Here is an 11,407-nt window from a genome sequence, read left to right as displayed (position 1 = left end):
TTTTGTTTCTAATGTCTCTGTAAAGCACTTTGAATCACCTTGTTGTTGAATTGTGCTATACAAATAAACTTGCCTTGCCTTGCCTTGCCTATCCTACCTTATATCAGCCGTATAACCCTGTGTATAAACCAGGTCAGTTTATATCAGTAGGATAAGTAATGATATTCAGGACAATAGCTCGGGCGCTTGAGTTTGAACCTTCAGTGTGGGCATTTCAGGTTTTTTCTTAAAGTTATTTTTATTAAGTTAGTTTTATTTTGATGTACCTTCATCCTGCTTACACCTTTTCAGTTCTGTCTTATTATCAGCTTGTCTAACATCAGCAGAGGTAATGAAGAGTTTTAAACTGCACTAACTTGTATGAAATGTGCTATGAAATAAAATGTGATTGCTTGATAATCAAATAAAATATTTATTATTTTTGTACCATATTTAACATATCGATTATATGTTATTGATTTAAAGCTTACATCAGTTTCCAATGTTTCCCTTGCATCTTCAACCACATCATTCAGAGCTTCCAGCTCATTTTCAGCATCATCTGGATCAATGTGGACTGGGATCAGAACCAGATTCTTCACAACTAGAAGCACAAAGAGACGTTATAAACATACGATTTACTGATTTACTTTTGATGAGGTGGCACCAGTGACTTTAGTAAGTTGACTGTATTGGGTGGCACAGACTGAGCCTGAAATATGGTTTGCCCCGGTGCCCCTTGTCTATAATACTGTAAGTCTTACAGTGAAAAATCTGTTGCATTCAAGCATTTTCCTGAAGTACAGCTTTAATATTTTTGCACCTTATTTCTATGCTTTTTACTTTCTTCTTTATTTTGGATTCCAAAATACTGCACACCAAAACAATTGTTACTTTTAATATTTTGAAATATAAATCTACTAATAAATGATATATTAAGATATGCCCAAAAAGATGATTCTGTTCACCTGGTTGTAGCATTTTCCACTGAAAACGTTACAGAAACTTTTAGAGATTTTCTACCTGGATGATTGAGCATCAAGGCATCTATTGGCCACTTTATGATGGTAAACGCTACAAAGTATATGAGTAATTCATATATGTTTGAGAAATTCAAAAAATCCCTGGGCTGGGAGTTTTCTGTGTTTACGTGTCCTCGCTGTGACTGCATGGACCTCTCTTCATGTACGCTGGCTTCCTCACACAGTCCAAAGACATGTATGCTATGTTAACTTGTGAATTTAGAGTGTGAGCATCAGTGGTTGTCTGTAGCCCTGTGATGGGCTGGTGACCTGTCCTGAATGTGCCATGCCTTTTGCCAAAGGGCTAATGAGATGGTACACACGCAACACCTGTGTCGCCAAATTAGATAAGTAGTTAAGAAGATGGATGGATGGTTAATATATGATCCTACATAATGACTTTATTTACTTTGGGCACTTAGAGTAGATTTTTATAGTAAAATTGTTGTACTTCTTCTGTTCTTGGTCATATCTGTGCCACTAATTTAACAATAATGAATAATACACATACATACCTGTATTTGGACATTCAAACATCACAATGAAGGGCTCTCGGGCAAGCACATCTTCGTTTTCTTCTTCATACTGGTAGTAATCTGTCACGTTTATTTCATCATGTCTGAGACACAAAGATAAACAGCTGTATTTTAATCTTTTCTGGGGATGATAGATTGACAATGATTAATTTCCTGGATGCTAAACAGAAACACTGAAATATGAAAAGGACTTACTTATTGCTATGAACAACAATTCCTGTACTTTTGTGTTATTATTTCATATTCATATTTATTTTTAGTTTTAAGATTAAAATTGAAGTTAATTTGTTAGTTTTTTCAAAAACTGGTTCAAAGATTTCAGTTTAACCTTTTAAAAAGTTAAAAGAAAAAATAGTTTTCGGTACAAAATAACATTTATTCCCTTTATCTGTGATACACACACAAACAAATTGTAATGTTTTTAATCAGTAGGTGGTGCTGCAGAAACACAACTGTGAACCTCGTGATGGATACCTGTAGAAGAAGACAAACCGCTCCTTGCGAGAGTTTCGTCCTATTGGTTCACTGCTCAACATCTCAAAGGGATGATATTTGTTTTTTCTGTTGAAAAACGCAACACAGCTCGATTTAACTTTTATTCTTTTTTATGTGACTAAACGTGTCAGCGATTTAAATCCCAGTGAAAATGTGACGCACAGCTGCTGAAACTTTACAGCTGGTCTTCATTCTGTGGTTTCAGTAACAAACGATTTAACAGCTTTCAAGTATCAAACCTATTCCTTGAGCATAGAATCTGTATTGAACGTACATAAAACATGCTGTATATGAAAAAATCAGCAAAAACATGAAGGTTCCAGCCAGTTTTAAACCAGAACTCCTCCCACCCAGTTTAATAACTGGCTAACAGTGGTAGTCACATTGTTCTAAAACAACAACTCGCTAAGCCACAATTGCTCCATCGTAAACCTCTCAGATGTTCTGTGATTGTTACAGGTTATATAATTTGAGATAAATCACCCATATTTATTGAGCTCCGTGAGAAACTTTTTCATCGCATTGCCAGTGGGGTCCTGAACTTCCTGCATCACCACCAAACTGTACCGGGACACAATCTACGAGAAACACATGAACACAGTAAAAAACATGTTTAAAGACTGTAGCATAAAAGAAAATATTAGAAGTAATTTGAAGAAGCTTCAAAGACAATTAAGCAAGCACCACAAATTTAAACAAGCATCAGCTTTCATGAGCCAGCGTGAACAACATCTGGAAAATGAAATAAATTAATGGTCCTATAATCAGCTATGTGTTGTTAGCATTTAGATAATATACTTATTTTTGTGAGATATGAAAAAAGGAACAGGGCACAGACTGTAGTGGTGGATTACTGTGTTTAAAACAAACAAACAAATTTAACCTCATGTTGCATTCAATAGCACAAAACTAATAAACACAATCAAAACTCTAAGTAAGTCAAAAAGGTCACAGTGTGCTCCACGACTATGATTTACCTTGATAAGGTTTTTCAGTATATTGTCATTATTGACTTTTTTCATTCCGAGGTTCTTCACATTAAACGCTGCAATCTTCATGGTCACTGTAAAAACAAAATTAACAACAGAGACTTCAGCAACAATAACACAGTTATTAGCAACTTATTAGCAACTCAGGGATAATGGAGTGTGCTGATGTTCTGCATGTTTGTCTAATACATTACAAATATTGGTAGTTCTACACCCAAAGTATTAGTTTAAACATTTTAAGATAAAAAATATCTATTTAAACCAGAGCACAAGAACTCAGGCGATGATAAAAAGATGCAAAGCAGGGAGGAATTGGTCAAGAGCCTCTGTGAGAGTTGCAGAGCTAAATTTAGTCATTGGAAACAAACAAGGAGCAAATATCTTGATTAAATTTACACATTTATTGTTTGGGACGGTGAATCTAGAGAACAACTTGGCTTTACCGCGTGTAACCATGATCACAACCATACAGAAGTGTACAGAAAATAGGATTATTTAATTTATTATCATATGTGTTTTATTAGCATGGAAAGATTATATCATTTAGCCTTATCTTTAAATAAAATAGAGTGAAAAAGTGCAAGGCAGTAGAAGAAAAAGGTGCAAAGCGTTTTTCTTAGTGTGATTTTATTCATTAATAGCCACAAGAGACATAAAGCAGACAGCAGTGTTGTTGACACGTTACCAAGAAATACTGACACAGGAGGATGCACATGCTATTCATAAACACTGTTCATGAATAGAAATTAACTATTTTTCATTCAGTCTATTTAAATTTGCAGGTGCAGATCCTCAACAGTTCACTCAACAGATGAATAATAAAGTGATCATAGCAGTGAAGATTAGGACTCTGCTTCACTAAAACTGGCACACTGTGCGGTTTTCAGACAGGAAACTCTTTCATTTAAAACTGAAACAAATCTGAACTGTCAAAACCAGTCGCGTTCTTCTAACAGTTCCTGAAATATGTATTTATTAACACCTTTTATTATGATGTATATGTTCTTATTTGACACCTCAAGACCTTTTTATAGTATTATAATATTTTTATTATTATTATTACTATTATTATTATTACTTATTACTTTCTTTTTCTGCTTGGCTGACTTTAGCAGATAAATATCTCCCACCTGCAAAAAACTTCCCCTGACAAAATGCATATAATCTGAAAATCATTTTGGCAGCTTCACAGCAGTCGAGCTGGTTTCCCGCCAATTCTAACTTTGAATTACACAATGCAAATTTTGCAAGTCCAGTCAAATAAACAGCTGCTCAATTGCCTGCAATTATTTCTCAAACTTACCTTTTCTGTAGAAAATGCAGAAAACTAAGAACAGGAATTCACCAATCTGGCTATGATGTCCTTTTGAATTGTCCTTGCTATCAATGGGACTGACTGACTGTTTCTGCAGGCAGAGAGACAGCCCGCGCAGTATGAGCATGCTCATACATGCAGCAGACACTTCCCTGAGAGATGGCACAGACCAAATGCAGAGCTAACAGGGCGAGTAATCAAATCATAAAATCATTGATTACAAGCAACATTTTCACAACTTTATATTTATCTGGTGCCTCCTGTCAGCACAAGTCGAGAGGACGTTCTTTTGTGGAAATGATGTTAAAAAGGGCCTCAGGATAACACATAGATGTCTAAAGGGTCAGTGAGGTATGGCTGTGTGACATGTTTTTATCCATGGCTGTGGTCATGACAATCCATTCATATACCAAATACATAATGTAGTTTCCTCTATCCTCAGAGATATATAAAGCTTCACTTGGTAATAAAAAAATCTTCTTTCCTCCACTGTGACTCAAGCTGTGCCTTTCATCTCTTCCTACACACAAATATTCCCGCTTCTTTCTTGCTTCCCGGTCATTTTAAAATACAGGATGCTTCCTGTTGATGTGCAAAAAAACAAAAAATGTCCTTCCACACCCACACCACTGAGACATCTTGTCTGGATGGTGCGGCTGTTTCACAAACGCTGTGGTAGCAGCTGTTTCCTTCCTGTTATGTTGCCTGTCTGAAAATGCATAATAACAATGGCAACAAAGTATTAACAGAACAAATGAGTCATGCTAGTTGGGTTCTTAATTCTTTGTTGGACAAAATACTAAATATAACCCAACAAAAGGTATAATGCTCACAGCTCCTTTGCGTCAATATCATTAATAAAATGAAAAGATTAAAAAGTGATGTTAAAATGTTCTACAGTAGAACAAAATGTTTACAGCTTTCTTCTAAAGACATTTCTGTACAAATTCATACAGAGAATTTAAAACTTTAGTATAAATACAAACAGACATTTGTTTTTTTCAACTCAGCAACTTGGACTGTTTTACCTCAGAAAGTCAGGATGTCTGCTGTTCAACAAGTTTCTCTTCTAGTTTTGGTAAAATTAGAATACTTTATTAGTTTGTTACTTACAGTGTATGTAGAGCAGTTGTTATCTTAACACCACATGACACTGTCGCTTCTGTCTCAAATAAACAAAACAATACAGAAAGGCAGCAATTAAAACAGCCAATGTGTCCATGGGATAAATGAGAGGGGTGTATTTTTCTCACAGAAGAATATTACATCTATACAGTTAAGTTAAACTTGCGACCGGGGCGTTAAATTTCTGTCTGGTGTCACTTTTGTCTGCAAGGACTGCTTCAAAGATAACATTTATAGTTGCATTTGTAGCCCTGCCACTGTCTGGCACCCTGTCGAGACCTGTCCAGGGTGTAACCTGCTTCTTGCACTGTGACAGCTGGGCCAGGCTCCCTCCCCGGGTGGAAACATTAATGAGGTAACTGGATACATTTGCAAAATTCAATCCAAATCAAAAATACAATAAATAAACAAAATGATTATTTAAAATGTAAAACTATATTATTAAATAAAACCTGTAAAATCACTTAGATAACCATATTTCATCTCATTCATGTCAGGGCTTCGTGTGTGGAGGAGAGGAAGTGATGACTCAAAACAGGCACGACTCGCGGTGAAAGCTGGTGTTTAGTGCAGATGGAGTGAATGAACAGAACAGGAGCAGGAAATGGCTGACGGACGGACAGACGGACGGACTGAATGAGCAAAGCATACAGTGACAACCTAACATCAACAACAATGACACGACAATGAACCGATGAATCTGAGGGACTTCAATACACAGACTGAATGATTAGTGATTAGAGACCGGTGAGTGAATGGTTGAACATAATCTAACTAATGACACATAGAAGTAACAGGAACAGAACAACAGAAAATGAGAACGAGTGACAAAATAAACTGAACCTGAACAAGCTGAAAACACTGGGTTACTGCAGGAACCCTGACAATTCATGCTCCACTTGTCCAGTCATTGCATAAAATTGAACATGAAAGAAAAACAATGCAAGTTGTGCGTGGATGTAAAGGTTTATTTGCCATTGTGTTGGTTGATTGAAACCCAGGGGATCAATTCAATCCTGTTTTTTTCTATGAAGTTCCTCCAAAAACACAGTTGTTAATTTTACTAAAAGGCAGAGTGCCTCATTTACTCTTCTTTGACATAAAATTGCACATAATATGAAAAAAAGACAGCAAAAACTATTTTAACATGAACCGTTATATAACTACACATATAAGAAAAACACATGGTTCCTGATTAAAACTGGGGGTGAAATTTGTTTGCTATCTCACTTCAAGGCAGGTTCTCAATGTAAAAATAAAGCTTTTTTCTATAATTCTTCATACGTTAATTGTCCCGAAGCTCCACCTCCACGGGGTAGTGGTCACTGACGGATCGAGTCTACAAGTAGAAAAACATGGCAAACAGCGGTGAAGTGAGATGTTTGCACGTAAACATTGCCATGTTAAATTAAATGTTTTTAATATTAAAAGTCTTACTGTGTCGTAATTTAGGCGGTACGCTCTTTTGAAGTCGAAAGGCTTTGCAGAGCCAGGAACAACTGCGTCATTCATCCTCTTTCCAAACACAACAATCCTGTTGGCAGGAAATAGAGTCACAATCATGCATTCATTTGACTTTGCCTGTTGTTTAACATGCAGATGACAATTTGCCATCAAGAAGCATTTCACTTTCTTTGTTTTAAGACTGTAATGAAACAGAACTAGGGAGGTGTAGGCAGTGAAACCATTGTGAGGCAGGAGGGGCGGTGATTGTTTTTTCAGCATAGAAACAGATCTTACCCACCCGGATTTCCTAATCTTAAAATAGGAAAGTATTTATATTTATAAATAATAACTATTTAGATATTCAAATATTTTCTAAGCTAAAAATAAAATCGTGTGACTCTGAGCAAGACAACAACAACATAAAGAAAAGTAGTAAATATGAAGATACCTGTCATATGTATGGTCATTAAGGTCACTAGTAGTGGTGTCAGCGTCTTCATCTATCAACCAAAAGTAGGGACGAGAGCTCATTCTGATGTTTGTCCTTTTAGTACTTGACAGGTAACGTCCATCCGCATTGAAGTCCCCCAAAATCATGATGCTCTGAAAGACAATATATATGAAAATACAAAGGTAAATATTTTATAACAATATCATTTAATATAATTTTGTTCTCCAGTCTTTAGGTTTGAGCACATTTCAGATTTTTCATTTTAGTTACGCTCATATGTCAAACATAATAACGGCACAGGTTTGGTTTTCAAAGAACAAATTAATTTAAATAACTTGAGAAGCAAATTATTTTGACTTCTTGTCAACAATAACTTTATCTTAACAAATAAAAATAGTTTACTGTTATAAAATTGTGCTTTTATAAAACTAATTTGTCCACAGCCTGCTGTTGTGAAGTGCTTGAAGAGTCTAGAATGACAATCAGACCAATGATTGTAACTATCAATCATTTCATGACCTTTTCTGCTCTAATCAACATATTATTGTTATTATTGTTATTTAGCATCATAAACAAATCCATTCTGTAAATTCGTCACTCTTTCATTTCCAGCCTACATTAGTGCCCCATCTCCTTCTTGCATCTTGGACCACATTATGAAGAGCACGCAGCTCATGTTCAGCATCCTTTGGTTTGGTGTGGACGGGAATCAGAACAAGCTTCTTCACAACTGGAAGCACAAACATAACCAGTTAGTTACAGGTGAACATGCACAGTAGTACTTGTTTATTTGTATACTTGTATGGACATTCATGGACAATTGATCCTGTATCCTGGAAGAAGGAGCAGCGTTACCAGTTTCAAACTGGTCCTTGTGAATGTAGAGGACAAAAGCTCACACTCATACATACGTCTGGCTGAACGGCGGCGAAACTGCACAATAAAGGGCTCTCTGGCAAGCACATCTTTGTTTTCTTCTTCATATTGGTAACGGTCAATCACACTCATTTCCTCCTGTCTGAGACAGAAAATACACACACATCTGTTTCCCTCATGCTAACATATAGCCAAGGTCTCAGCCCAAACTGAGATGACTTATATCGTGAGAAGTTGCTTATTGTTGTGAATCTTGTGCTGTCTGAGGAAGTCTGAGGCCAGGAATAGGGTGGAGTCCCGACTCCAGGTTTTTGACTCTTAGTGTGTCGGGGTGTTGGTGTATCATGTCTCTCTGCTGGCTGGGGAACGCCTCCGTGTCCTCCCAGAACAGCTGGAGTAGGTGAAGGAGAGGAGGTTGTTTTTCTAAAAGCCATGTTCACCTATTCTCTTAAACATTCATAGAGTGCTTTTATTTCTTTTAAAGGAAAAAATATCTAATGCAATAAATGTTGAAGAGTCTCCCCTTAGACCAGAGGTGGGCAATTCCAGGCCCTGAGGGCCGGTGTCCTGCAGGTTTTAGATCTCACCTTGGGTCAACACATCTGAATCACATGATTAGTTCGTTACCAGGCCTCTGGAGAACTTCAGGACACGTTGAGGAGCTAATTTAGCCATTTAAATCAGCTGTGTTGGTTCAAGGACACATCTAAAACCTGCAGGGACACCGGCCCTCGAGACCTGGAGTTGCCCACCTCTGCCTTAGACTGTTGCTCCTGCATTCTGGACCTGGATAAGTAGCATAAAATGGACGGTGGAAGAATAAAAGTTAATATTTTGGTTTGAAGAATATCTGAAATCATTTCTGTGGATTATCTTAAACTTTTTAAAAATGTTTTATTTTCCTTAAAATCTTCTCCTAAATGCAATGATCTGTCTTGACAGATTTGAGCTTTTAATTCCGGACATGTGAGACATCTATGAAACATATGAATGTCAGATGATTGTACCTGTAGAAGAAGACAAACTGCTCCCTGTAGGAATGTCGTCCTACTGGGGCACCGATCTCCATCCTGTATGGACGAGATCTGTTCCCCCTGTTCAAAAACAGACATAACTGTAGTTCAGTTTTATTTTTGGGAGGTTTTGTACATATTGTGTGTTCGGCATTACAGCAGGAATACTGTTGTTGTCAGTTAGTTCCAGAGGTCAGCAGGTGTAAATGCCTGTTAATGTGGTTTGTGAGGACTTTCCTGTGTCTGTTGAGCTCTGTGAGAAATTTGCTCATTGCCCTGTCATTGGGATCCCGGACCTCCAGTAACACCACCACACTGTACCGAGACACAATCTAAGAGAAACACACAAACCCACTTAGTAAAAATACATTTAAGAAATAAAAGTCTAGTGCAACAGTTCAGCAACCACTGGGAATCCAACACATCAACTTTTACAAGCCAGTGTGAACAAACTTAAATAACTCTGTATACTGCAAAAATGGCCTGACGTCACAAACTTAAAAGTCAGCAACTCTTATTGTGGCAATACGTTCTATAACTAAATGTTTGAATATGTTGATGACACAAACACACCTCAACAATAAAACAGCATCATAATTTAATCAAATTAAGTTGTAAATGTCTCATGACTTACCTTGATTAGATTATTTCGTACAATATCTTTGTTGAGTTTTCTCACTCCAAGATTCTTGACATTGAAGGCTGCGATCTTCATTCTGACTGTAAAACCAAACTTTTGAGAATATCACAGCATTTACATAATTTCAGAGGCTTTAACATCAATGAGAATGCTAACCATACTTGGACACAGTGCTTTGTGTCTAAGCTCACACTTGCCCAGAGCGACCTGTGAAAGGCGTCAGCCCTGACGTTAACCCTAACTCGGGTAAGCTACTAAGAAGGTGATGGTGGTGGATGTATTAGACCTGTCCTTTCACTTTTTAGTTTGGTTTGGGCACCTGGCTGCCAAATTGATAATTGTTTGACTTAAAATAAACCATTTTACAATGTTAACTAGAAGTCAAACTTCAAAAGTAAAATTCAAATTCAAAGAAAGAAAAATGAAAAGAACTAAATATAAGAGGCTGAGAGAAAATGTCTGGCTGGTTTCCCGCCAATTCTGACCTGGCATCACACAATCAAAAGTCCAGTAAAATGAAAAGAAGCTCAATCACCACTTTGAATACTGAAGCAATTTTTTAAAGAAAGAAACAGAAAAGAAAGAAAAGAACTCACCAATTAGGTTAAGATCAATAACCACAAATGTCTGAAGACAGAGAGCTGAAAGAGGTCCTTCACTGTCAGTGGAGAAAGGACGACTGACTGAGAGTCTAAGCAGGAAAGGAAACGGCCGTGCTAAACCACACAGCCAATAAAACTGGCTCACAGACACAGTGAGAGAAAAGCTGGCACGGATCATTTAGCATTTGAAAAACTGGATATTTCCCTTTGGAGCGGTGGAGTCCAAAACTGAGCTAAAAGAGAAGTAAAAATCTTTAAATGGAAACAAAGAAATACACATTTCTTTGACTGGATGTGTAATTTTATGTGATAGAATAATACACATAGGCAAAGTGCACACATAACCCTGGGAGCCCTTTATGTATGTAATATACATGTATGCTTTATGTACATTACATAATTGTATACATGTACTTATGTGAACAATTATAACATAAAGTGTAAAGGTATCTTTAAAAAGTTTGTAAATGATTGAATCATGTTAAAATAATAAGAAATATTAATCAGATGTTAAATGTGTTCTGTGAATGTTTATGACACACCAGAGATAAATCTCATGTCAACAGTCGACATTTTCCTAAGAATATTTGATGCTTTCAACATCTGCCAAAGAGAATATGCTCTTTGTGTAAAAGTTCAGGATGTTTGAAATGAACTGAGGATTTCACTGAGACACCTGAAGTCAGTGAAATGGAAGCGTCTGATAGTTTGACTATAGTTGACAAGCAATACTGGCATCTGGTGGCGCTGTCACTTGGTGTTCGCTCGCTCTGCGGTAGAGTATCACTTCCTGTTCCTGCTCAAACACAGTGGTGTTTCTGAGTAGCTTATTTGCTTAGCAATTTAATTAACAACTTTTAAATACATTCTTCTTTCATAGTATAATCTTCACGTGCTTCATCCGAAGTACACTTTCTG

At 36.8% G+C, this 11,407-nt stretch overlaps 2 protein-coding genes across 3 annotated transcripts in view; both read right to left on the bottom strand.

Moving 5' to 3' along the window:
- LOC102208236 (deoxyribonuclease-1-like) overlaps positions 1 to 4,441 on the bottom strand; it is a 9,469-nt gene extending 5,028 nt beyond the window's left edge. Inside the window, exons 1-6 of the mRNA XM_005753938.2 lie at positions 4,325 to 4,441; positions 3,010 to 3,095; positions 2,516 to 2,610; positions 2,012 to 2,098; positions 1,517 to 1,620; positions 471 to 583 (exon numbers count right to left, since the gene is read on the bottom strand). Of these exons, the coding sequence (XP_005753995.2) occupies positions 471 to 583; positions 1,517 to 1,620; positions 2,012 to 2,098; positions 2,516 to 2,610; positions 3,010 to 3,090 (480 nt within the window). The 5' untranslated portion in view covers positions 3,091 to 3,095; positions 4,325 to 4,441. The remainder of the gene's footprint in view (positions 1 to 470; positions 584 to 1,516; positions 1,621 to 2,011; positions 2,099 to 2,515; positions 2,611 to 3,009; positions 3,096 to 4,324) is intronic.
- A 1,978-nt stretch (positions 4,442 to 6,419) lies between these two features.
- On the bottom strand, positions 6,420 to 10,549 carry LOC102206561 (deoxyribonuclease-1-like). 2 transcript variants are annotated; one of them, XM_013916146.1, is made up of 8 exons: positions 10,484 to 10,549; positions 9,882 to 9,967; positions 9,242 to 9,579; positions 8,258 to 8,376; positions 7,976 to 8,088; positions 7,356 to 7,510; positions 6,899 to 6,995; positions 6,420 to 6,800 (listed from the first exon to the last, which is right to left on the bottom strand). In XM_013916146.1, exons 3-8 carry the CDS (start codon positions 9,301 to 9,303, stop codon positions 6,747 to 6,749), a joined length of 600 nt encoding a protein of 199 aa, XP_013771600.1. In that variant the 5' UTR covers positions 9,304 to 9,579; positions 9,882 to 9,967; positions 10,484 to 10,549; the 3' UTR covers positions 6,420 to 6,746. The 2 variants fall into 2 exon arrangements, with proteins under 2 accessions (XP_013771600.1, XP_013771601.1); XM_013916147.1 differs by having other exon boundaries at positions 8,270 to 8,376.
- Between the last annotated feature and the right edge of the window lie 858 nt (positions 10,550 to 11,407).

Source organism: Pundamilia nyererei, unplaced genomic scaffold, assembly GCF_000239375.1.
Source record: "Pundamilia nyererei isolate P.nyererei 1_Seehausen unplaced genomic scaffold, PunNye1.0 scaffold00483, whole genome shotgun sequence".
NCBI classification, from domain to species: domain Eukaryota; kingdom Metazoa; phylum Chordata; class Actinopteri; order Cichliformes; family Cichlidae; genus Pundamilia; species Pundamilia nyererei.
The sequence above is the reverse complement of the archived record's forward strand: the minus strand, read 5'-3'. Positions and strand labels throughout refer to the sequence as shown.

What these genes read in the sequence shown, in the direction of transcription:
- LOC102206561 (XM_013916146.1), bottom strand. Translation starts at nt 9,303, where the DNA reads ATGGAGATCGGTGCCCCAGTAGGACGACATTCCTACAGGGAGCAGTTT. An exon ending in AGCCAGACGTATGTATGAGT is followed by an intron (nt 8,089 to 8,257) that starts GTGAGCTTTTGT and finishes TTGTGCTTCCAG; the next exon opens with TTGTGAAGAAGCTTGTTCTG. An exon ending in GAAGGAGATGGGGCACTAAT is followed by an intron (nt 7,511 to 7,975) that starts GTAGGCTGGAAA and finishes ATTGTCTTTCAG; the next exon opens with AGCATCATGATTTTGGGGGA.